This window comes from Diaphorina citri, unplaced genomic scaffold (assembly GCF_000475195.1).
Source record: "Diaphorina citri unplaced genomic scaffold, Diaci psyllid genome assembly version 1.1 scaffold323, whole genome shotgun sequence".
Classification (NCBI taxonomy): domain Eukaryota; kingdom Metazoa; phylum Arthropoda; class Insecta; order Hemiptera; family Psyllidae; genus Diaphorina; species Diaphorina citri.
The window spans coordinates 122,031-144,906 of NW_007377758.1; the positions used below are offsets into that span (position 1 = coordinate 122,031).

The window sequence follows — 22,876 nt, forward strand, 5'->3', positions numbered from 1 at the left end:
TGATCATTTATTACTAGTTGCTTGCTCCGTGGGTAGGTATATATAAATTGGTTAGTGTCATATTATTTTTTTTATTTCACACTTCATGTGCGCGGGATTGTCTTATTATTGCGTTCCCGATAGAGATGGTGAGGAATATGTTCCCACCAGTCTCTATTGTAAGATGATTGTTCTAAATACATTCCAGGTAGATATTATTGGGCCCATCACACATTGTAAGCGTAGTCGCCTGAAAAAATTCAAATCTATGAAAATGACACCTATGGAATTTGAAATAGAAGAAAATGGTGCTGGAATTTTCTAATGCTGTAAAAGGGATAAGTTGTTGTTGTTGTCGTGTTGTTGTCTCAATTTATCTCAGGGCTCAGGGAGTTTCACAAAAGCCGAAGCCTTTGAAGATGTTGAAACTTTCATTTCAGCAATGCCATGTCAAGATTTTTAAGTGATATTACTTCAAGCTCTTCAAAATATCCTGAACATGGTTCATTACCACCATCCAAATCCGAAACAATTCGAAACATATGACCCCATCACTCGCCGTACCAACTCCACACAAACCAATTCACAATGCGTTTAAAATTGCTATTAAATTTATTATTACACGCCTCATAAAGTACATCAATTAAAAAAAAAATAAATAAATAATAATAATCTTACACAGTCCTAAAGGCGCTATTAGACTGAGGCAACTTGTAGCAAACCACACTGAAGCTTCAAAACCATCTCAATCCATGGTCAATATGAGGCTACTGAAGCATCCTTCAAAGGTTTTTCATTGATTGTCGAGGCACTGTGGAAGAGGTTCACTCGACATCGATTGATCATTCGACGCCGAAATCACAAAAATCGCCATATTTATAAACAAAATACTGGCTCTTAAGTTGCACCGAAGCATCAATTGCCAGCCTAGTTAGCTTAGTTGGTAGTGCGTCTGCCTTGTAAGCGCTAGGCCGCGGGTTCGATTCCCGCCCGGGGCGGATTTTATCCTGCTTGGATAATGTTCGTTCTCGGAACGGCTGGCTTTCTCCTATCCTGTCTTCCTTCTCTCTTCGATTTCGGGACGATAAGACCATAGCAGTTACAGTTCCCTCTGTCAAACCTCTTAAAAAAAAAAAAACCTACGTCAATAGTTTGAAGAGACGCCCGGCATAAATCAACACGGAACAGAGTTTTGATGTTTTACTGATTTTTTTTTTTTTTTTTTTTTTTTTTTTTTTTTTTTATTTTATGTTAAAATTTTTTTTGAAAAAACAAAATAATAATAATAAAAAAAAAATGAAAATTTTCCTAAGGCCCGAGCTTGAGCCGCCTACGGCACGGCCAATTTTCGACCAAAAATCTTCCTATCTTAAAATACTCCCCGAGTAATGAGGAATCATAAGAAACGTGTCCAAAAATTGAAACTCTTTTTTTTTTTTCCTTTTCTCTTGGAAATTTTCTAAGTCCAAAATCGACCGCTACGGCGAGGCCAATTTCGACCAAAAATTTGCCTATCTTAAAAATGAGTTCCACCGCTGTGATAAGGAATCATATAAAGTACGACAAACTGTTCTTGAGATATTTTGTTCACAACCTTTTCAACATTTTCCACGAAATGAGGGTTAAGTAACAATTACTTTGGTTAATATCTGGATGGGTGATTATCCGATTTTTACCAAATTGTTACAGTCGCGTCCTTGGATCATACCGGGATAGCATACCAAATTTCATTTCTCTACGACAAGCCGTTCTTGAGATATTTTGTTCACAACTTTCTATTTTTTCCCATTTAAACCTGTAGTACGTACGTACGTACGTTCGTACGTACGTACGTTACGTACGTACGTACGTTACGTACAGACCATGGGCTAAAAATCACTTTTTTGACATCAGGGGATCCCAAAACGGATATTTCCAACCATTTCCCGATTTTGAAAATTTGGACCGATTGCAATACTTTCATTACTAGTATAGCTCCGCTATACTGTAGTAATAGAAAGTAAAAAGAAGAAGCATCAATTTCATCTGATTGGCCAAAATTTGTTTCAGTCTGACTTGAGAGCGAAAATTTTTCTTCATAAAATGGGATGTTATTAATATCCTTAAACAGGAAATAGACCAGCCTAGTCTGGCTGGGGGTCTTTAAACAGGTAGCATACGCATACCAGCCTGAAATTTCTGTTGCTAGAGAAATAACAAAGGTTGAGTACGAGGGGGATCCACTCGTAAAATTCTGTCGTCAAAACTAAATGTCAGCCCAAAAGCGATCAAACCGTCTGTGAAGACGAAGATAAATACAATTGATAATCCAAGAACCTCCGTGTAACAGCGCCCTCATGTTACACTTGCAGCGATAGGATGAGCATTCGAATGATCATTTATCAAAACCAGATCTCTCCAATGTCAAGTCCCGATCATATACCGTGGAGTGCTCTTCGAGATCACATATATTCAAGTGAGAAAGGAGCGCAGGGGTTAACAAGACCACAACATGTTCCAAACACAGACTTTGAGATGGTTTTTAATTAGATTCTGAAGTACTGGGTCGGGCCATAAATATACCGTCACTTTCCAAACGCCAGCACGGCTCTATGGGAATGAAAACTTGATGCCGATGTGGTTCGAGATGGGAACTTTGGTGTAAAATATTAAAAACTGGAATATTCTTATTTGTAGGCAGTTTTATTATGCGCTGTAGTCCGTATTGGTCTCTCAAGGGTCGTATGTCATTCAGTTCATTTTCTTTGTTTCCATAGATAATTAGATACACCTAGGAATGTTTAATAGTGGCGCCATCTATGTGATCCTGATTATGTGGTCAGTCAGTTTCCAAATAATAAAGTCAGTCTAATATTTGATCTTGATCTGACATCACAGAAGTTTTCTCTCTTCAAATGAAACCCTCCAAACAAGAACTGCCATGGCAACGAAATAGTTGATAGGGTGATCCTGATTATGTGGTCAGTCAGTTTCCAAATAATAAAGTCAGTCTAATATTTGATCTTGATCTGACATCACAGAAGTTTTCTCTTTTCAAATGAAACCCTCCAAACAGGAACTGCCATGGCAACGAAATGGTTGATAGGTTGTTTAGATTTTTTTTTCGTATTTTCGGATTTGAAAAAAATATTGGTCTGCTCCTAAAGCTGTACGTTTGTAAAATTTTATTCCTGAAATAAAAGTATGTCCCGTTGTTTCCAATTTGACATCAAATCTTATTTGTTTTTAAATTTAGCCTCGGATTTGAAAAAAATATTGGTCTGCTCCTAAAGCTGTACGTTTGTAAAATTTTATTCCTGAAATAAAAGTATGTCCCGTTGTTTCCGATTTGACATCAAATCTTATTTGTTTTTAAATTTAGCTAGCACCTCCAATGTATTTCGAAGAGGGGGGGATACTGTGGCGCTCACATTCCCCATTAGAAAAGTCGTATAAAAAAGGGTCTAAGTTATAAGGATAGACCCTTGCGGAATAGCTACAAGCCTCTAATTATTGTTTTTCTGAGAGTAATGAGTACTGGGCAAGTATATTACATTTTCGAAAGGTAACAAGAACACAAATCTGTAAGAACCATGGTAAATTATGGGTCAATTTCTCCAGACGTATGCATTTCATATTCTAAGTCAAAGGTCGAAGTGATATCTTAGCAAATGTGGTTCAGTTTAGAACTTTCAATTTCAACCAGTCTAAATCCAAGTAATGATTGGTTTTATCATTAGATTATTATCTAGGTAAATTGATATATCACACATTGGAAACTTCAGTTTTCTTCTTCCATCAATCACCCTAGCTAGGGCTGATTGACAGGCTGACGAAAAACGCCGACCCCGTCTGAACATGGGAAAGGGCGACGAAGAAGACCTGAGAAGTATTCTGTGTCGTTTGGGCAACCCAAACTTTGGGCAGTCCGTCAATAAGTTTAATTTAAATTCAACACCATGTCTCTTACTGCCTTCCACAGATCTATTTCCAACATTTCAAAGTTCCTTCTGTTTTCATGTTTTCTCTTTCCAGTTCCTTCTGTTTTCATGTTTTCTTCTACAGTTACTCCTTTCATCTTACCCTGTAGGCGTATTGAAATGATTTCAATGTGATCAAGTGATAACCATTGTTTCCTGATCCTGATTCTTCTCTAGGTCTTTTGATTTGATCAATATTAATTGAGCTATGAGCAAGTTGTACTTTGTGACTCATAGGTCTTGCAATGACTCCATAAATTGTCTTAATTGACCAAGACAAATCGATGCCTTGTAATATCTGCATGATCATTTCGAACTGTTTGTCCTCTCATTAGTTACCATTAGGAGGTGAGTCTTTTGTAGGTATAAGTTCTCACAATTATAAGGTTCGGTTTATCAAATTATCGGCCAGTTAAAATTTATTTGAATCAATGTTATTAATTCAAGAGGTGAATAATTTCAACAGCCTGAAACTTCTAAAATAGACCGAACTCGAGTTACATTACACGTAAAAAAAAACTGTCGCTTCTTCTCATGAAAATTTTCGATAGGTCAACACGAGAACATCAGAGTGTAAAATAATGAAATAGGTATTTGCAATCGAAATACGAACACTTTTTGTTGACTCTGGAATTTGAACCCGGTACCTTCTGTATGGCAAGCAAGCGAGTTACCACTGGGCTGTCCGTGACGAACCTTGGACCTCAACGGCGATGTATACGAAATATAGAATGTTCTACAGACGAGATAAGATACGTGTATGTTAGTTGCCACTTGCAAATGCTCCTCGAGATCTAAGATGTACCATTTCTGAGTTCGCATCCCGGTCAAAAGCTGGTTTCGGCAGCCACTATCGCTCAAAACATCCAGGAATCGAAAGCCCCGTTCCTGCAATCCATAAGACCTGTGAGGGAAGTTCATTCCAGACAATCAACAGACTCCATCAGCAGCCATTCCACACTGAGCAATGAGTTGAGTTCACCATCAGTACAACATCCGACATGGTCTGCATCCTCTGCAACCGAGCGTTCAGAACGAGAGCAGGACTGACGAGTCATCGCAGAGGCAACACGTGCGGAGTTATGAGAGGCGGAGGCAAATCGGATCGATAACGCCATTAATCATATTAGTTGCCAACAATCCCCGAGTATGTCACCAGTTTATATGAATTCCCTGGCTATACAACGATGATGCTACATGCTACTGATAAGCCGCGCCTGATGATATGATGCTACTGATAAGCCGCCCCTGATGATATGATGCACTGCTAAAAGCCGCCCCCGATATGATGCCCCCGCGTAGCGAACACGCGAAGCCCCCGGGGGGTGGAGGGGGGCGAAGCCCCCCTCCCGAGCACGAAGTGCGAGTCACCAAATATTACCCGCGCCTGATGATATGATGCTACTGCTAAGCCGCGCCTGATGATATGATGCTACTGCTAAGCCGCGCCTGATGATATGATGCTACTGCTAAGCCGCCCCTGATGATATGATGCTACTGCTAAAAGCCGCCCCTGATGATATGATGCTACTGCTAAGCCGCGCCTGATGATATGATGCTACTGCTAAGCCGCGCCTGATGATATGATGCTATTGCTAAACTACCAATGAATGTAATATACACAGTTAGTGGAGATGTCAACAGCACAGAATACTACCAATGTAATACAAACATACAGTTAGTGGAGGTGTCAACAGCACAGAATACTACCAATGTAATACAAACATACAGTTAGTGGAGATGTCAACAGCACAGAATACTACCAATATAATACAAACATACAGTTAGTGGAGATGTCAAAATCACCAAATTAATATTACCAATGTAATACAAACATACAGTTAGTGGAGATGTCAAAATCACCAAATTAATATTACCAATGAATTCTGCTCTAAACAGACTCGTTTCCTCTACCTTGATCATTATGTGCGTTCTGAAATAAACTCACAGATGTAAATCTCAGGATGTTCAAGTTTTCCATCCCACCTACTTCGATCTCAATTCTCAGTCCAATGTATCACACTGCGACGTGTGGACTTGATATAAATATACAGTCTTATACAGTAGAACCTCGATAGAAACTATACCTTGATAGCAAGCATAAATCTCCATTTCCCTTCCCATAGAAATAGGAAACTTCGTTATTAAGTAAATTATTACCATAGACTTTACCTCAATATTAAGTAGCTTTACCTCTATAGTAAGCAATTTTCGTTACCTCGACCCCTAGTAAGTGATTTTTACGGTTTGTTTTGTTTTTAGTACCTATTGTGGCATCGTGTGGAAATGTCGAAAACGGCGATATTAAGTCATTTGAAAAAAGGACCCTCGTAAATAAGTAACCTATTTACTGAGTAAACCTCTATAACAAGTCATTTTCGTTATTTCGCTTGACTCACTATCGAGGTTCGACTGTACGACCTGATATAATACTAATATAACTGATATAAATATATACTTTTATAATCATACGCTCTCTCATAATAAAATGCTTTGAATAGGATGAGGTATGTGTTGGCAAGAATGATTTGTGATGGTATTCTTGTGTGTAAAAATCGTATACCTACATGAATGAATGTGGAGGAAAGGGGTAGGAGAGATGCATTCATTTGGGTTTCGAAGTGTTTCTTATGAGGCTGAATTCGGTCACAGGGCGATTATTTGTTAGGTTTATATTGCTGCTAAGCCGCCCCTGATGATATGATGCTACTGCTAAAAGCCGCCCCTGATGATATGATGCTACTGCTAAGCCGCGCCTGATGATATAATGCTACTGCTAAGCCGCGCCTGATGATATGATGCTACTGCTAAGCCGCGCCTGATGATATGATGCCACTGCTAAGCCGCGCCTGATGATATGATGCTACTGCTAAAAGCCGCCCCTGATGATATGATGCTACTGCTAAGCCGCGCCTGATAATATGATGCTACTGCTAAGCCGCCCCTGATGCTAATGCTACTAAACTGCCTGAGAACATCCAAATGCAAATATAGTGACTCCTGGGCCTGCTCTTCGGACATCAATCCCACTCTCCCCGTTGTAAATGTTTTTTTTTTTTTTGCAATGAGCTTCTTTGGAAGATTTCCCCTTCTCCACAAAAAAAGGACATCTAGGAGACTGTCAAGTGACATTTGGACACGGACCAAATGATCCCTTTGGTGGATTTGATAGCATCTAGGGAGGGTAAAATATTTGGGTATTTTCAAGATTCCAGATAAATGGACACTTGAGATTATGGAGATTATCGAAGACACCTCAGCTTATCTGGACAAAATCCTCAAAATAGTGAAAGGTGTAACTATAATCAGATTAGTGGTCATTGAAGAATTAGTGGAAACGAGATGGTCGATAAGTTTTTGTGGGGAAACAGCTGTATTTACCGTACATTTTGTTTTGTTTACTCCAAAAATAGTGGCGAATAATGGAGCAAATTTTGGGTCAGTAGCAATAAAGGTACCTACTGTGGTGAATATGCTTGATGGTTATGTTCCATTGTCCCTACCTTACTATATTAGGATTCAGGAGGATTCAATTTGCTCAAGCCGATTTGTGGAAGCAATCTCGCACTTTGCCCTTTTGCAGTTTGTCGAAATGACGTCATCCCAAAAGCATCAAATAAACACAAGCAACAGCTAACCATAACCGAATACCAGCTAACCATAACCAAACAAGCAATAGCTTCTTGGTTATGGATAACTTTATTATTAAATATTTTCTTTGAAGTTATGTAAGCATGTATGGATGTTCAAATAAAAATAAAGTACCTATTCATTTGTTGGAAACAAAAATCTGTTTTTTTTTTTTTTTTTATTTTAAAAAAAAAAAAAAATACCTTTTTTTTTTTTGGAAAAAAAATTTTTTTTTTTTTTTTTTTTTTTTTTTTTTTTTTTTGCAAACTTCAACATTTCCAGAACCTTTCTTTAACGGTTTTACCATCACTAAAGTTTTCACTCCATTTTTATTTCGCTAATAAACTAGTTTCTTTTATGGAGGTAGGTATAGATTTTATTATCTTTGATATTCTTCACTGATCTTGATCTCGAGTTTGATGGACTTTTCCTTTCTTTCACTAGACCTCATTCAAACGCCCACTAATTCTTGTCACCATTCTCCACTGCCCCGAGGGTTCTATCACTATAATAGTGGATCTGAGATCCACTCTGATGATTATCCACAAGATGGCACGTGAGATTTCAAGTGGATTGGGTGGCCTAGTGGACCAAAATGTTGGTCACTTCTATTGTTGGAGTGATGGACAGACTGACAAAGGGGTTGTGTTGGTTTTCGATCAATATACTGAAGTGCTACCTTGTAATCTCTTCTTCACCTTTTAAAAATAAATTTAGGTAGGTATTACGTACCCAGGGTTGGAAATATATGGGAATCTAATGATGGAAACCCTGATACAGACGTCAATAACGAGAAAAGAGAAATTTAACTTCCAACAGTTCCATACTTCAAAGACAAAACATCAAATCTCTATAACTGCTAATTTTATGAATGTGTGGCGGAATTTTCAGCCACATATTTTTGTAATGGATTTCGGAAAATAAACCCGTACCGATTTGACTATTTGAAGCTGATCGCTTCTCATTTCTCTAGTTAGGACAATGTCTTTGGATGGAGAATCGAACTCCACAAATGACTGAAAAGTGAAAACATACGGATTATTCTACACGAAAAAGGATATCAGTCAGACACAACTCAAGTTCGTGTTTTACTAGCACATTTCATTCTTATGTCTCTTGTGGAAAACAATGGACGAAGAGTCAGTGCCGCTGTTTCTTATTTTCAAAAAATGTTATATCTTTTTCTACGTTTCTATAGAAAATTAAAAAGGTTATCTAATTTTATTTATTAAGATTCATTCAAATTTGCTTCTTCACAAGGTGGCTTCAACCACCCTGTATACAAACAATACAATGAGACAACCTCATGGAACAATGTGTGAGAGATGTGAGATTAGCAGATCTGGATTTATCTATTCGGCCTTGACTTGGGTGAACTTCAGAGACTACAGGAGCCTTGGCAATCGTTTCTAGGAGATGATCTAATTTAGGCGATAAAACGTGCACTAGATGAAGAGATGCACTAGTTAAAACGCATTTTATGCAACTGAAGTAGTTTTGTGCACTGAAGAAGTTAACTCAAGCCAAGCGCTACTTGGAAAACTCCAGTGCACTAGATATGACGTTTGTGTTCAGCACTATGAAAAATGAAAAGCGAAAAACGCGATGGAGAGACACCAGAAAATGTTGAAAGACAGTAAACACCATAAATAAATGATGACTAATGACTATTGTTGTCAACACATTAAACACAATACATACATATTTAACATTTTAGTTAAAACTCCTAACGAAAAAAAAAAAGGTAGAAACATAGTAGGTATAAAAAAAAGTAGAAACATGAAAATTTAGTTGTGATTTTTCCATGGTCGACCGTACAGCTTTTCCTTCTCATCAAATAATACATTCTTTTGCATGCAATTATCAACATGATACCAAAATGTTCAAATAAAACACCCCTTCCAGATTTTCTTGTGCTGGAAGAGCACTTAAAACAGAATCTGTATTGCCACGATGAATAAAATAAAATAATACTACTGGCTGGAAATGATTTTCCATGATTGCCTATAAGATAGGCGAAACTCGAGTCGGAGTAGAAAAACACAAATACCTAGTATCCAGTAATAATAGAAACGGTAAGAATAATGTCGGTCACAGGGCGTTAGACAAGTTGGTCAAACCAGAAAAGACAACTTTGAAGTACCTGTTCGCCATCCAAAGGGGCCATTGATGTGGGCACACAGCTTTAGATGAAGTATTTCATCGTATACCTGTTCCGTTCATATACCCGTAGAACAATATACCATATCCGTTCCGAGAACGACCTTTATCTGTTCAGGATAAATTCAGCCCTGGGCGGAAGTCACCGCAACCTAGCGCTTACAAAAGGTAGACGCACAACGCACAATCCGCTGAGCTAACTAGGCTGACAATTTCATTTGAACTTCTCTTGTCTCACAACTTCCTAGTCACCCGATGCCTTATAAAAAGTCGCCTGTAATAGAGAACGTTGTATTTATCTATTTTACATTGATACATTTACACAAACACATTATACGCATGTTGTTTCGGTGTTGGAAGATAAACGTTCGATAAATCATCGGCTAGAGAACCGATTGAATCGATTATTCAAGTGCGAGGTCAAGCGGTTTAGGTCCGTGACAACGTTGATTCAAAGCTCGTTTTGTCTAGGGGCGATAGCGCGTTGAATGCACCAGTTGCCGGTCACTGAAGCAACGTGGAGCGGGGTTGGTATCAGGATAGGTGACCATTTGCGGTGAGATTGTCACCGCGCGGTTTATGATATGGAAAAAGGGAAATAAATACTTGAATACATTCTGGTCAAGTTGGTATACGAGTCCTTAATGTCCTTACGGTGACATTAAACTACATAGAATAATCAAAGTAATAGTTAAAATGTCCTTATTTCTCGAGATTTTGAAATACCTATATATACCTATTAGCTACTTATGTACAGGTTGAAGATTTTAATCTTCAGAACTACTACACTATCCTTTCTCACTTTTGGCAAATCTGCTTTGATGGGTTTCTCGGAAACCATCATCTTCTAAATCTTCTTCTTCATTGAAGAGATGTTTATCAATCCCGAGTATTCTTTGGAGTCATCCAGTCAGAGAGATGGTCAATGGATTAGAGTTTGACAATATTTGTCATGTCATTCATAAGTGGAACATGTTCGGTCACTCCTACAACTGGTTCATTGAGAAAATCTCAAGATGGAAGAAACAAAGTGCCCTCACGTAACGTGATGTCACGTCCAGTCGTGAATTTGATAATTCACGAAAGATTGTCACCAGCTTTCTAATTTTTCTGGCTAAACCGAAAGCTTTCCTTATGGTTGACCTTACCACTGAGACCTTATCAGATATGATACACATAGCGCTCAACGTGTTAACATAGTGTCAAGGGTTGTCTTTGACGTCACCCATTTGATTTACACAGGTCAGTAGGTACCTATATTGAATATTCCAATTTGAAACTTCTTTATGTTCAGAATATAAAAATACAAATGGTTTATGTTTAAAAAAGAAGAAAGAAAAAGTATTTCTCAAACTCTGGATTCACTGAAAACTCTCTGTGATAAGATAGAGCAAAGACTTCAACATGCCCGAAGAAGAAAACAGAAGAAACAAGAACTGACAGAAAAGTGCGGAAATCTTCGTGTCAGATGCTTTTCCGGCAGAACTTGTCAGCGGCCTGTGGAATTCGACCTGGCTTCAATAGTAGCCAGAGATTTTAATGTCATCCGGATTCCAATAAATCTACCATCAAGTTTTCTCTGAAAATCTCTCGTGTATAAGTGCCCAACCAAACTATAACCCAATTATTTTCCAATCATAAACCTACATCCATTTCAGTTATTTCTCAAAACCATCGATAAGCAAGTAGAGACATAGTTTCATTCACAACTACTTCCACAAAGCATTCAAAATACGCATGCAAAATGAGTAGCCCTTTGACCCCGAACTATTTACAGATGAATGAGCTAATCTATAATTCCAGATGGACACGTAGCCCTTCAATATTCATGAATGAAGATCCTCATCTGACCATTGTCCAAAAATAGTAACACTTTTATACCAACTATATTAGACTCTACTCAGAGACTGCTCTCTAGAATTAAGGGTATCATAGTATGGATCAAAAGGTGTTTAAGCTACTCTCATATTGTCTATTGTAGTTTAGTTTAATATAACAGAGTAGGTATAACAACGTCCTATGTCGGTCAAATGTAAATGAAAATGTGGTTTTAGAAAAATGCAAAACTCAGCCATTCGTTGAAACATCTCCCGAATATGGTAGATTGGTAGATATAGGAAAAGTATCTTGACTGCTGGATTCACATAATCTTTCCACCTTTTCTTCGGTCTACCTCACCCTTTTCTTCTCACTTCCATTCTCTCAACTCTTTTAGCTCTCATCTCTTCTTTCAACATGTTCATACCACTGCAGTCTTCACCTCTCAGTAGCTCAAGTGGAAGTGGATCAATACTTTCACAATGGAGGAGACAAGATATACGTAGATCAACAAAACAAAACCAACAAGAGCGGAAATATGATTTCGAAATCCCCAGTAATTTGTACATTTGTGGTGGTCCTACGATTGGATGGTTTTTCAAACCAGTATTTTTCTTAAGAATAAACTTTCAGTCTTTGCAAAATAATATCACGAACATCACGATGTTTTCCTCTACACAAAATTCCACATTGGTGACCCCGACGGCTGACGACCGTGTGTATCGCGTGGCCGTGAAACCGCCTCCATTCTGGAAAAACAAACCGTCTATTTGGTTTGCCCAGATGGAGGCGCAATTCCGCACATCAGGCGTTACTGCTGATCAGACAATGTTCGATTATTTAATATCTGCAGTAGACAGTGAGATTTTAGAGTCGGTAAGTGACTTAATTCTGAATCCTCCTGCAGTTGAAAAATACAAAACATTGAAAGATCGTCTCATTGAACATTTCTCTGGTTCTGAGACGCAACGATTCCAGCATTTGCTGTCAGCTCAAGAATTCGGCGATAAGAAGCCCTCTGAGCTTTTGCAACATATGATTGATCTCTGTCCTGCCCTTGATGCCAAATTCCTCAAAACGTTATGGTTACAGCAGCTGCCATCTTCCCTTAGGCCAGTCTTGACAGCGCAAAATATTGATTTGCGATCCTTGGGAAAGCTGGCCGATGATATTTCAAGTTCCCTGCAAGATCACCATGTCAAAGCTGTTGAGTCAAGTTCAACTCAGTCTGATGTCCTCGAGCGTTTGAGCTCGCAGATGGAGAATCTCAGCGCATCTTTAGAAGTTTTGAAAATCCAGCAGAGAAAGCCATTTCGCTCGCGTCCATTCCAAGCAAGAAGATCTGAAGCTCCAGAAGATATATGCTGGTATCATAAAAAGTTCGGACGTTATGCCCAACAGTGTTTGCGTCCTTGCAACTGGTATCGTGCTAACAAATCTTTAAACACCAGGGCCGGTCAGTAAAGGTGACTGATGGCCGTGGCCCCACTATTCATTGTCACCATGATGTCGGCACTTGTTCTTGTCATCCTGAGAACAACAGACTTTTCCTGTCTGATTCAGCGTCTGGATTAAGGTTTCTCATTGACAGTGGCGCTGATGTATCCGTGATGCCTCCGTCTCGGGCTGACAAGAAGTGCAAGTCGGATGTTTGTTTGTTTGCTGCAAATGGTTCGAAAATACCAACCTACGGTAAACGCCTCGTGTCAGTTCATATTGGACTTCAGCGTTCTTTCCGTTATCCATTTATCATAGCGGATGTCACTTGCCCCATCATAGGAGCTGATTTCCTCCGTCATTTCTCCCTCATGGTAGATTTGAAGAATCGTTGTTTAGTTGACTCTGTGACAGCTTCTCACGTCAAAATGTTGAATATGTCGCAGCAATCCGACAATATTTCAACAATGTGTACCAATGAGACTCATCCTGAAATTGTCAAACTTCTCAAAAAATACAACATTGTGTCTGAGGACAATAACTTGTGTGTTCGTTCTGTCAAACATTCAACTGTTCACCATATTGAAACTAAAGGTCCTCCGATTTATTGTACTCCACGTCGCATGTCTCCTGAAAAATTAGAAGCCGCCAAAAAGGAGTTTGATTATATGCTTAAATTGGGTTTGTGTCGACCCTCAAAATCTCCATGGGCTTCGCCGCTTCACCTAGTGCCTAAGAAGAACGGTGACTGGAGACCTTGTGGTGATTACAGAAAACTGAACGATGTCACAATCCCCGACAGATATCCTTTGCCTCATTTGCAAGATTGTTCAATTGTTGCAGCCGGTAAAACATATTTTACAGTGATTGATCTGGTTCGTGCATATCATCAAATTCCCGTTCGAAAGGAAGATATACCAAAGACTGCCGTTACCACACCATTTGGTTTGTTTGAATTTCCCGTCATGTGTTTTGGATTATGTAATTCAGCGCAAACATTTCAACGCTTTGTGAATGAAATGACTCAAGGACTTGATTTTTACCTAAAAAGAGCTCTTTTTATTTCTTCAATAACTTTTGAACCACTTGGAATTTTTTGACACCAGAAGAAACCAAAACTAAGCATTATATACTGCATCAAACCACGTAGAGTAGAGGTCTCCAGTATGATCCATTTTTGTATCACGGGCCTTGGATTAAAGGAAGTCTCGTGATACAAAAGTGGATCACACCGTACCACCACCAAAGTGACGGTGATACAAAAATGGATCACATCGTACACAATGTGTTAATCAAAATCATCTGGTGAAATCGCTCTTTTTATCGCTTTTTATCGTTCATTTACATCCATTTTTTGCAGAATTAGAACATGTTTTTCAATAACATCTAATAATAAAGAGAAATCATCTTTTTATGACACATGTTATAGGAATCATTATCTTCATTCATTGGTTATCGTCTTCCTACAATAGAATCATTAGAATTTGCCCTGGTTCGATTCCAACTAGTATAAATATTTTTCCAATACTAGATTCTGTTATGTGTCCGAAGCCAATAGTTTTATTATTGTCAATGGGTATAACGTTTTAATTGAATACAACTTGAGTCTCATAATAATCTCTCGGAAAAAGAAGAGAAATAAAGATGCCCCTAATTCATTATTCTTTGAAATTTCAATGTAAACGTTTGTTTGTTATTAAATTACATTAATTGAAAGTCGAGCTGCTGCTTCAGTGGAGAATTTACGGTACACCAAGAAACCCAAGCTGGCCCAGACCTGTGAACCCTGTATATCAAGTAGCTCAAGCGATGACAAGAAAAGATATCGCAATCGCACCCGAAGAAAGTAATTAAATTTGTCCCCATTCCTCCTGCGCTGTTTTGAAGTGAAGTCTGTGTTTTTCTGCTCCTCGTTAATATATTTATAACTCAGTAATTACTGAACCATTTGTTTTCATTTTTGTATCAAAATGTTCCTTTTTTCTTCGTCTTTCCCGTGAATATATTAGTTTTCATATACGACTATTCCATGTGTGTTTTTTCTTCGTTTTTTCCCGTCACCTATGCCTTTTCTATGAATAACTTGTTCTTGTTACCATGACCAAAATGTTCCTTTTTTCTTCGTCTTTCCCGTGAATATATTAGTTTTCATATACGACTATTCCATGTGTGTTTTTTCTTCGTTTTTTTTCCCGTCACCTATGCCTTTTCTATGAATAACTTGTTCTTGTTACCATGACAGCCACATCTGTTCCCCTCGCTCTTTCTACCGTCTCCCCGTTCGAAAATTTCTGAGCATTTTAGCCAGTTAACATAATTTATTATCTGGAAAACTTAGAAATTTTCATCATGAATTTTGCTGCAGCCGTATCGAAATCGAACTCCAATCGCACTTCCTCCTTCTCCCACAAGAGACCAGCACCGTCCTCATTCGTATCATCTCTGTCCCGCGAAACTCAATCTAAACCTGTCAATGAATCCCTTCTCCTCCCGCTGGAATGCGCGTTCTCTCTTCCCTTCATTGAGTCCATCTCGATGGAAAAGTATTTCCTTGCAGTGGGGGACCTCTTGGGTGATTTCCGTAAAATAGTTTATGGAGGTAAAAACGGCGCTCGCGTCGTTATGCACCTCTGTTCCCAAAATGTTCTTGAAGAATTTGCCACGAAACATGAGTCTATTAAAATTGGAGATCAAATCTTAGGAGTCAAGAAACTTGTAGATCCGGGCTTAGTTCTCAATATGATTAATGTTGTCCCCCATATTCCAAATGAACTTCTCGCTTCAGAACTAAAGAAAAGTGTGCGACTCCTATCTGATATCAAACTGACCAGCTATGGAATGAAAGATCCACGCCTGCGTCACATCCTCGCCTACAAACGTCAGGTTCATATCCCTAGTGAGGATAAAGATAAGGTCCCCATCTTCATCACAGTTACCTGGAAAAATGTACCCTTCACCATCTACCTCTCGTTCGATTCCCCTCGCTGCTACTCTTGTGGTAAAGAGGGCCACATATCCAAGAACTGTCCGGAACCCGCTCAGGCCCCTGCTCAAGAAAGATTGGAAGTTTTCAAACAGTCCCTCGCTGAGGAGACACAGGAGACTAGCATGCCCTCATCCCTCCCTCCTCTCCCATCAGATGATGATATGATGTCCGGTAACGAAGAGGAGGTACCTTCCACCCCTGAGTTCATCAATGTAACTCCCAGTTCAAGTTCCGCCGCTGCCGCCGCTTCAAATGATAAGAATGATTTCTTCCCTATTTTCTCTTCCACTCGCTCCTCCTCTCTCCCATCATTAACTGAGGAAGATACGAATGTCACTCTGTCACCTGATCCTCAATTTCCCCCCCTCAAGGCCCCACTGAACTCACAAGGAACTAACAAGAAATTCAAGCGTTCACACCAAAACTCTGAATCCCATGCTGAAAAGAAACCCAAGTTCACCCCTTCTTCTTCTGATCCCGAATTGTCTGATGGCTTCAAGTCAATGGTCGAGAAGCTGGTCGAAGAAGATGAAGAACTTTCTTTGTCTGCTGTCGACGTCTGCAACTTACTTGCGAAGCTCAAGAACTCCCACAAGAAAAAAGAAATCATCTCCCAATCTGAACTTCCTATGCATGAAATAAAGAAAATCCTAGAAAAGATTCATGGGTGTCCAGACACATCCACTAATATGAAGTCAAGGATTCAGCGCCTAATCCAATCCGTTTTCTCTGAGCCTTCCATGGTTCTGAAAAATGTAGAATCATGAATTTTGCTGCAGCCGTATCGAAATCGAACTCCAATCGCACTTCCTCCTTCTCCCACAAGAGACCAGCACCGTCCTCATTCGTATCATCTCTGTCCCGCGAAACTCAATCTAAACCTGTACCTACTTCATGCTGTACCTACCTACTCCATGTTTTATTATCCCTACTACCTTTTGATTGTGCTTATGTATCTACCTACTTGGTTTACTTTATTATTTATTTTTTTTTTCTTCTTCTTCTTCTTCTTCTTCTTTTTCGCTCCCCCTTTATACGTACCTACTCTATGTTCCTACTACCTTTTGATTGTAACTACCTATGTTTTTGGTTTACTTTTTGGTTTGGTCTCCTTTATTTTTTTTTTTTTTCCTCCCCCCTCTGTACCTACCTACTCTGTTTTATTGTTTTTACTACCTTTTGATTGTACCTGCCTATGTTTTTGGTTTGGTCTCCCTTGAGTTTGCTTGTCTTTTTTTTTTTTTTTTTCCTATGTAGGTACCTACCCCATGTTTTATTTTTCCTGCTACCCTTTTGATTGTTCCTATGTACTTATTTTACCTTTTGGCCTTTACCTTTTCCAAGATAATAGAGATAAGAAAGAAAAGTCGATCTTTCTGACGGGCGATACGTTTAAGGAAATCCAAGATAGTAGAGAAACCTCAAATATTCCAGAATCTCCTCGGAGATATTCCCAACGTAGAGGTACTTGCAATGAACCCTGTACTTTACGAAATCAAGGGGATGCTAACATTGGTATGAACACCAATAATACAGAGAAGTTGCAAGATACGTCACCTTGTCGAACATCCAAATGCAAATATAGTGACTCCTGGGCCTGCTCTTCGGACATCAATCCCACTCTCCCCGTTGTAAATGCAAAATGTTCCTTTTTTCTTCGTCTTTCCCGTGAATATATTAGTTTTCATATACGACTATTCCATGTGTGTTTTTTCTTCTTTTTTTTCCCGTCACCTATGCCTTTTCTATGAATAACTTGTTCTTGTTACCATGACAGCCACATCTGTTCCCCTCGCTCTTTCTACCGTCTCCCCGTTCGAAAATTTCTGAGCATTTTAGCCAGTTAACATAATTTATTATCTGGAAAACTTAGAAATTTTCATCATGAATTTTGCTGCAGCCGTATCGAAATCGAACTCCAATCGCACTTCCTCCTTCTCCCACAAGAGACCAGCACCGTCCTCATTCGTATCATCTCTGTCCCGCGAAACTCAATCTAAACCTGTCAATGAATCCCTTCTCCTCCCGCTGGAATGCGCGTTCTCTCTTCCCTTCATTGAGTCCATCTCGATGGAAAAGTATTTCCTTGCAGTGGGGGACCTCTTGGGTGATTTCCGTAAAATAGTTTATGGAGGTAAAAACGGCGCTCGCGTCGTTATGCACCTCTGTTCCCAAAATGTTCTTGAAGAATTTGCCACGAAACATGAGTCTATTAAAATTGGAGATCAAATCTTAGGAGTCAAGAAACTTGTAGATCCGGGCTTAGTTCTCAATATGATTAATGTTGTCCCCCATATTCCAAATGAACTTCTCGCTTCAGAACTAAAGAAAAGTGTGCGACTCCTATCTGATATCAAACTGACCAGCTATGGAATGAAAGATCCACGCCTGCGTCACATCCTCGCCTACAAACGTCAGGTTCATATCCAATATTTCTTACGTCTATCCTTTGATTACTTTGATAAATTCTTGGAAGTTCATTGTCAGGTCTAATTCTTCATATCTATTATTGAAAACTCTTCTTTATGTCCAAATAATTATATCTGTGATATATCATTGTCTTCATAGCAAAAAATCATGTTTGCGTCATTTTCAGAGAACCACTTAGCTACTAGGTATATAACTATAAAAATATTGATTTAAACTACTTTTATACAAAGATAAAGTTTGCACCCGCTAGGTAGTGTTCATAGTTAGGAAGCTCATTTTTCAAGTTTTCCAAACATTATAATAATGTCATCATGCATTAAATGTAATTCTATAATGTCCTATCCTGAGAAATGTCGGGACGTTCCTCGAGAATACGATTTACGCACAATATTTCAAGACATAGGTAGGTAAGATTAAGATATAAGATATATTTATGTCAATTTTATGTGAAAATGCTTGGTAGTTTATGTGAAAATTACTTTCACAATAAAACATTTCTAACATGACATATATTTTAAAGCCTTCAGTCCACATAGACTTCAACCTTTAATCAGGCGACCAGGCCAAGTGGATTCTGAATCTTCATTGAATTTACATCAGAAGTAATTCCTCAAAACTAGGGATGGCAATCCCGCATTCCAATCCCGCCAGGTGCGGGATCCCGCGCGGGATTGAATCCCGCAAGTATGGAAAAAACGGGTTTCCTTGTGTTTTTTTTTTTTTTCGAAATGTTATCTGAAGCCGGAGAACCTCCCCTATCTATCCGCCGTAAAATTCTCCTCGGAAATTATCTATTGAGAACGAGAAGGGATCCACGTCACATCCACCACTCACTACATGATTCCAATCTTTATTACCGCGCGTTACTTCAAGATCTCAACATCAACCTATCACTGCCCAACATTCTTCCTTGTCCTCAATTCTCTGCCCCATGGACCATCCAAGTACCATCCATAAATTATGAAATGCGAAAGTTTGACAAATCTCAAGATTGCCATGAAATGATCAAATCAGGTTACCGCGCGTTACTTCAAGATCTCAATATCAACCTATCACTGCCCAACATTCTTCCTTGTCCTCAATTCTCTACCCCATGGACCATACTACATTACCGCGCGTTACTTCAAGATCTCAATATCAACCTATCACTGCCCAACATTCTTCCTTGTCCTCAATTCTCTACCCCATGGACCATACAAGTACCATCCATAAATTATGAAATGCGAAAGTTTGACAAATCTCAAGATTGCCATGAAATGATCAAATCAGGCTTTCTTGAAATAGTAAGCAGATTTCCCCAGTTTTCCCCAATTTATACTGACGCTTCCAAAAACGATTCCTCAGTCGCAGCTGCCTTCTGGTCTCCTGATTTTTCCTTTAAAGTCAAGCTTAACCCACTTCTCTCAATCTGTAATGCAGAACTCATGGCTATTCTCTATGCTGTCTATTTCATCCTCGCTAATTGTTTGTCTGAAGTCCGTAATTCCAGCTTCCTCCTATGTACCGACTCCCTCAGCGCCCTCCAATCTCTTCAAGATATCTTCTCTCCCAACCCAGTGTCATCTGAAATAAGAAAACTTTTACACGAAAACAAACATACCCTAAACCTCTGTTTCATGTGGATTCCGTCACATGTAGGTATACACGGCAATGACAAAGCGGACCTCCTTGCAAAGGAAACATTGTACAGTACCTCTCCTGCCATAGATAAGATCCCTATACAAGATTTTAAACACATTTTAAAACGAAAAATCATGTCATCGTGGCATGAAGATTGGGAATACCTAATAGGTAACAAACTTCGATTAATTAAAGAAGAAAATAAACCCTGGCACCCCCCTCAAACCTTCTCTCGACGCGACCAAGTCACCCTCACTCGCCTCCGCATAGGTCACACAAATCTCACCCATGTGCACCTAATGAGAAAAGAACAACCCCCGGAATGTAATGTTTGCCAATGTAACCTCACAGTTAAGCACATTCTGAAAGATTGCTGTAAATACCAAAATATTAGGAACCCTAACAATCTACATGCCTGTCTAAATAATGATCCTACCTCTGTCCTTAACTTTATTAAAATGACCAAACTAAAAATGTAAATCTTCCCCTCTCAGTGTATATAACATTTTATAATTATGTTTGCACACTATAATAAATGTTAATAAAAAAAAAAAAAATCTGAATGCCTCTCCTAGAATCCCATGTCCGTGACGCGTTTAATAACCAGGAGCACTGTGTAGCTGTGAGTTTAGATATATCTCGAGCTTATGAAACTACTTGGATCACCAGAGTCCTTCAGATCCTTATTGACCAAAACCTTCGAGGTAACCTGATGCATTTCATCCAAAACTTACATCAAGAAAGAAGCTTCCGCGTTCGTGTTGGTTCCACATTATCTGTCCCTAAGGGACAAGACAATGGAATTAGTCAGGGCCTGTCCATTAGTTGTACCCTATTTCTCATCGCCATCAATGACATCGTCTCTAATGTTCACCCTAAAGTTAATGCCTGTTTATTTGCTGACGATTGCACACTATTTATGAAATCAAAATTCATAAGTGAACTCGAAGTCTGTATGCAACATTCATTGGATAACCTCACTTCTTGGACCAACACCTCTGGATTTCTCTTTTCACCTCAAAAATGTCAGGCGATTCATTTCTGCAGGAAAAGAAAAACTCACAATCATCCCAAGCTTTCGATTTCAAACCATGACCTGACATTCGTAAATAGCATAAAACTGCTCGGCCTTCACCTTGATGTTAAATGGAATTTTAAGGTTCACCTGAACCAACTCAAAACCGACTGTCTGAAACGTATAAATTTGATGAAGATTCTTTCAAACATCCGATGGGGAGCTGACTATAAGACCCTTCTACTTCTCTATCGTGGATACATCAGATCCAAACTGGACTACGGATCAATAGTCTATAGCTCAGCCTCTCCTTCATCTTTAAAAATATTGGACACTGTGCACCACCAAGGGGTCCGGCTGGCCTTAGGGGCATTCAGAAGTTCTCCCATCACAAGCCTGTTATCTGAAGCCGGAGAACCTCCCCTATCTATCCGCCGTAAAATTCTCCTCGGAAATTATCTATTGAGAACGAGAAGGGATCCACGTCACATCCACCATTCACTACATGATTCCAATCTACATTACCGCGCGTTACTTCAAGATCTCAATATCAACCTATCACTGCCCAACATTCTTCCTTGTCCTCAATTCTCTACCCCATGGACCATACAAGTACCATCCATAAATTATGAAATGCGAAAGTTTGACAAATCTCAAGATTGCCATGAAATGATCAAATCAGGCTTTCTAGAAATAGTAAGCAGATTTCCCCAGTTTTCCAAAATTTATACTGACGCTTCCAAAAACGATTCCTCAGTCGCAGCTGCCTTCTGGTCTCCTGACTTTTCCTTTAAAGTCAAGCTTAACCCACTTCTCTCAATCTGTATGGTCAGTATCAGTTCATTCCAAATCAGTATAGAATTTCTAAAATTTTAAATTTGTACCTATTTATGAAAGTTTTAATTTTAATCCAATAAACTTCAACTAAAATGAACACTTTATTGAAAGTTGCGGTCGCTGTGGCTGTGGGGCTTGTGAGTGGCACTGTGTTTGGGAGTGCTGTGATACCAAATCCCACCAAAAACATAAATGTAAAAAATAAGGCCAAGTTCCTTTCCAAAAATTTCGGCCCTCAATCGTTCTGAGATCTTTACTTTATTGTACAGTACCTCTCCTGCCATAGATAAGATCCCTATACAAGATTTTAAACACATTTTAAAACGAAAAATCATGTCATCGTGGCATGAAGATTGGGAATACCTAATAGGTAACAAACTTCGATTAATTAAAGAAGAAAATAAACCCTGGCACCCCCCTCAAACCTTCTCTCGACGCGACCAAGTCACCCTCACTCGCCTCCGCATAGGTCACACAAATCTCACCCATGTGCACCTAATGAGAAAAGAACAACCCCCGGAATGCAATGTTTGCCAATGTAACCTCACAGTTAAGCACATTCTGAAAGATTGCTGTAAATACCAAAATATTAGGAACCCTAACAATCTACATGCCTGTCTAAATAATGATCCTACCTCTGTCCTTAACTTTATTAAAATGACCAAACTAAAAATGTAAATCTTCCCCTCTCAGTGAAAAGCGACATAAGCCTGTCCACACGTGAATGTTGAAGAGCCAATGTCAATGAGAGCATTGTCCAGACTCAATCCTTGAATGCCCAACCCATTGTTCTTAAAGTTTCCCCCTATGACTCATATTGACCCATATCCTAAACAAACCCATCATATAATTTATAATCCCATTTTTTCAACCTCGGTGGTACAAAAGCTCTCCCTGTGATCGATATTACCACCAGGGTTATCTATCTCACGGACATGGAAAGTAAATATTATTGTTATATCAATGGTATTGTTAGAAAATAAGTCTTTAAAATAAAATAATGAT

At 39.0% G+C, this 22,876-nt stretch overlaps 1 protein-coding gene across 1 annotated transcript; it reads left to right on the plus strand.

The window, feature by feature from the left end:
* The first annotated feature begins 12,209 nt into the window (after positions 1 to 12,209).
* On the plus strand, positions 12,210 to 13,010 carry LOC103507572. Its single transcript, XM_008472062.1, has one exon. It carries the CDS (start codon positions 12,210 to 12,212, stop codon positions 13,008 to 13,010), a length of 801 nt encoding a protein of 266 aa, XP_008470284.1.
* Positions 13,011 to 22,876: the final 9,866 nt, after the last annotated feature.

Excerpts from the sequence above, each read along its gene's own strand:
- LOC103507572 (XM_008472062.1), top strand. The coding sequence starts at position 12,210 with ATGTTTTCCTCTACACAAAATTCCACATTGGTGACCCCGACGGCTGAC.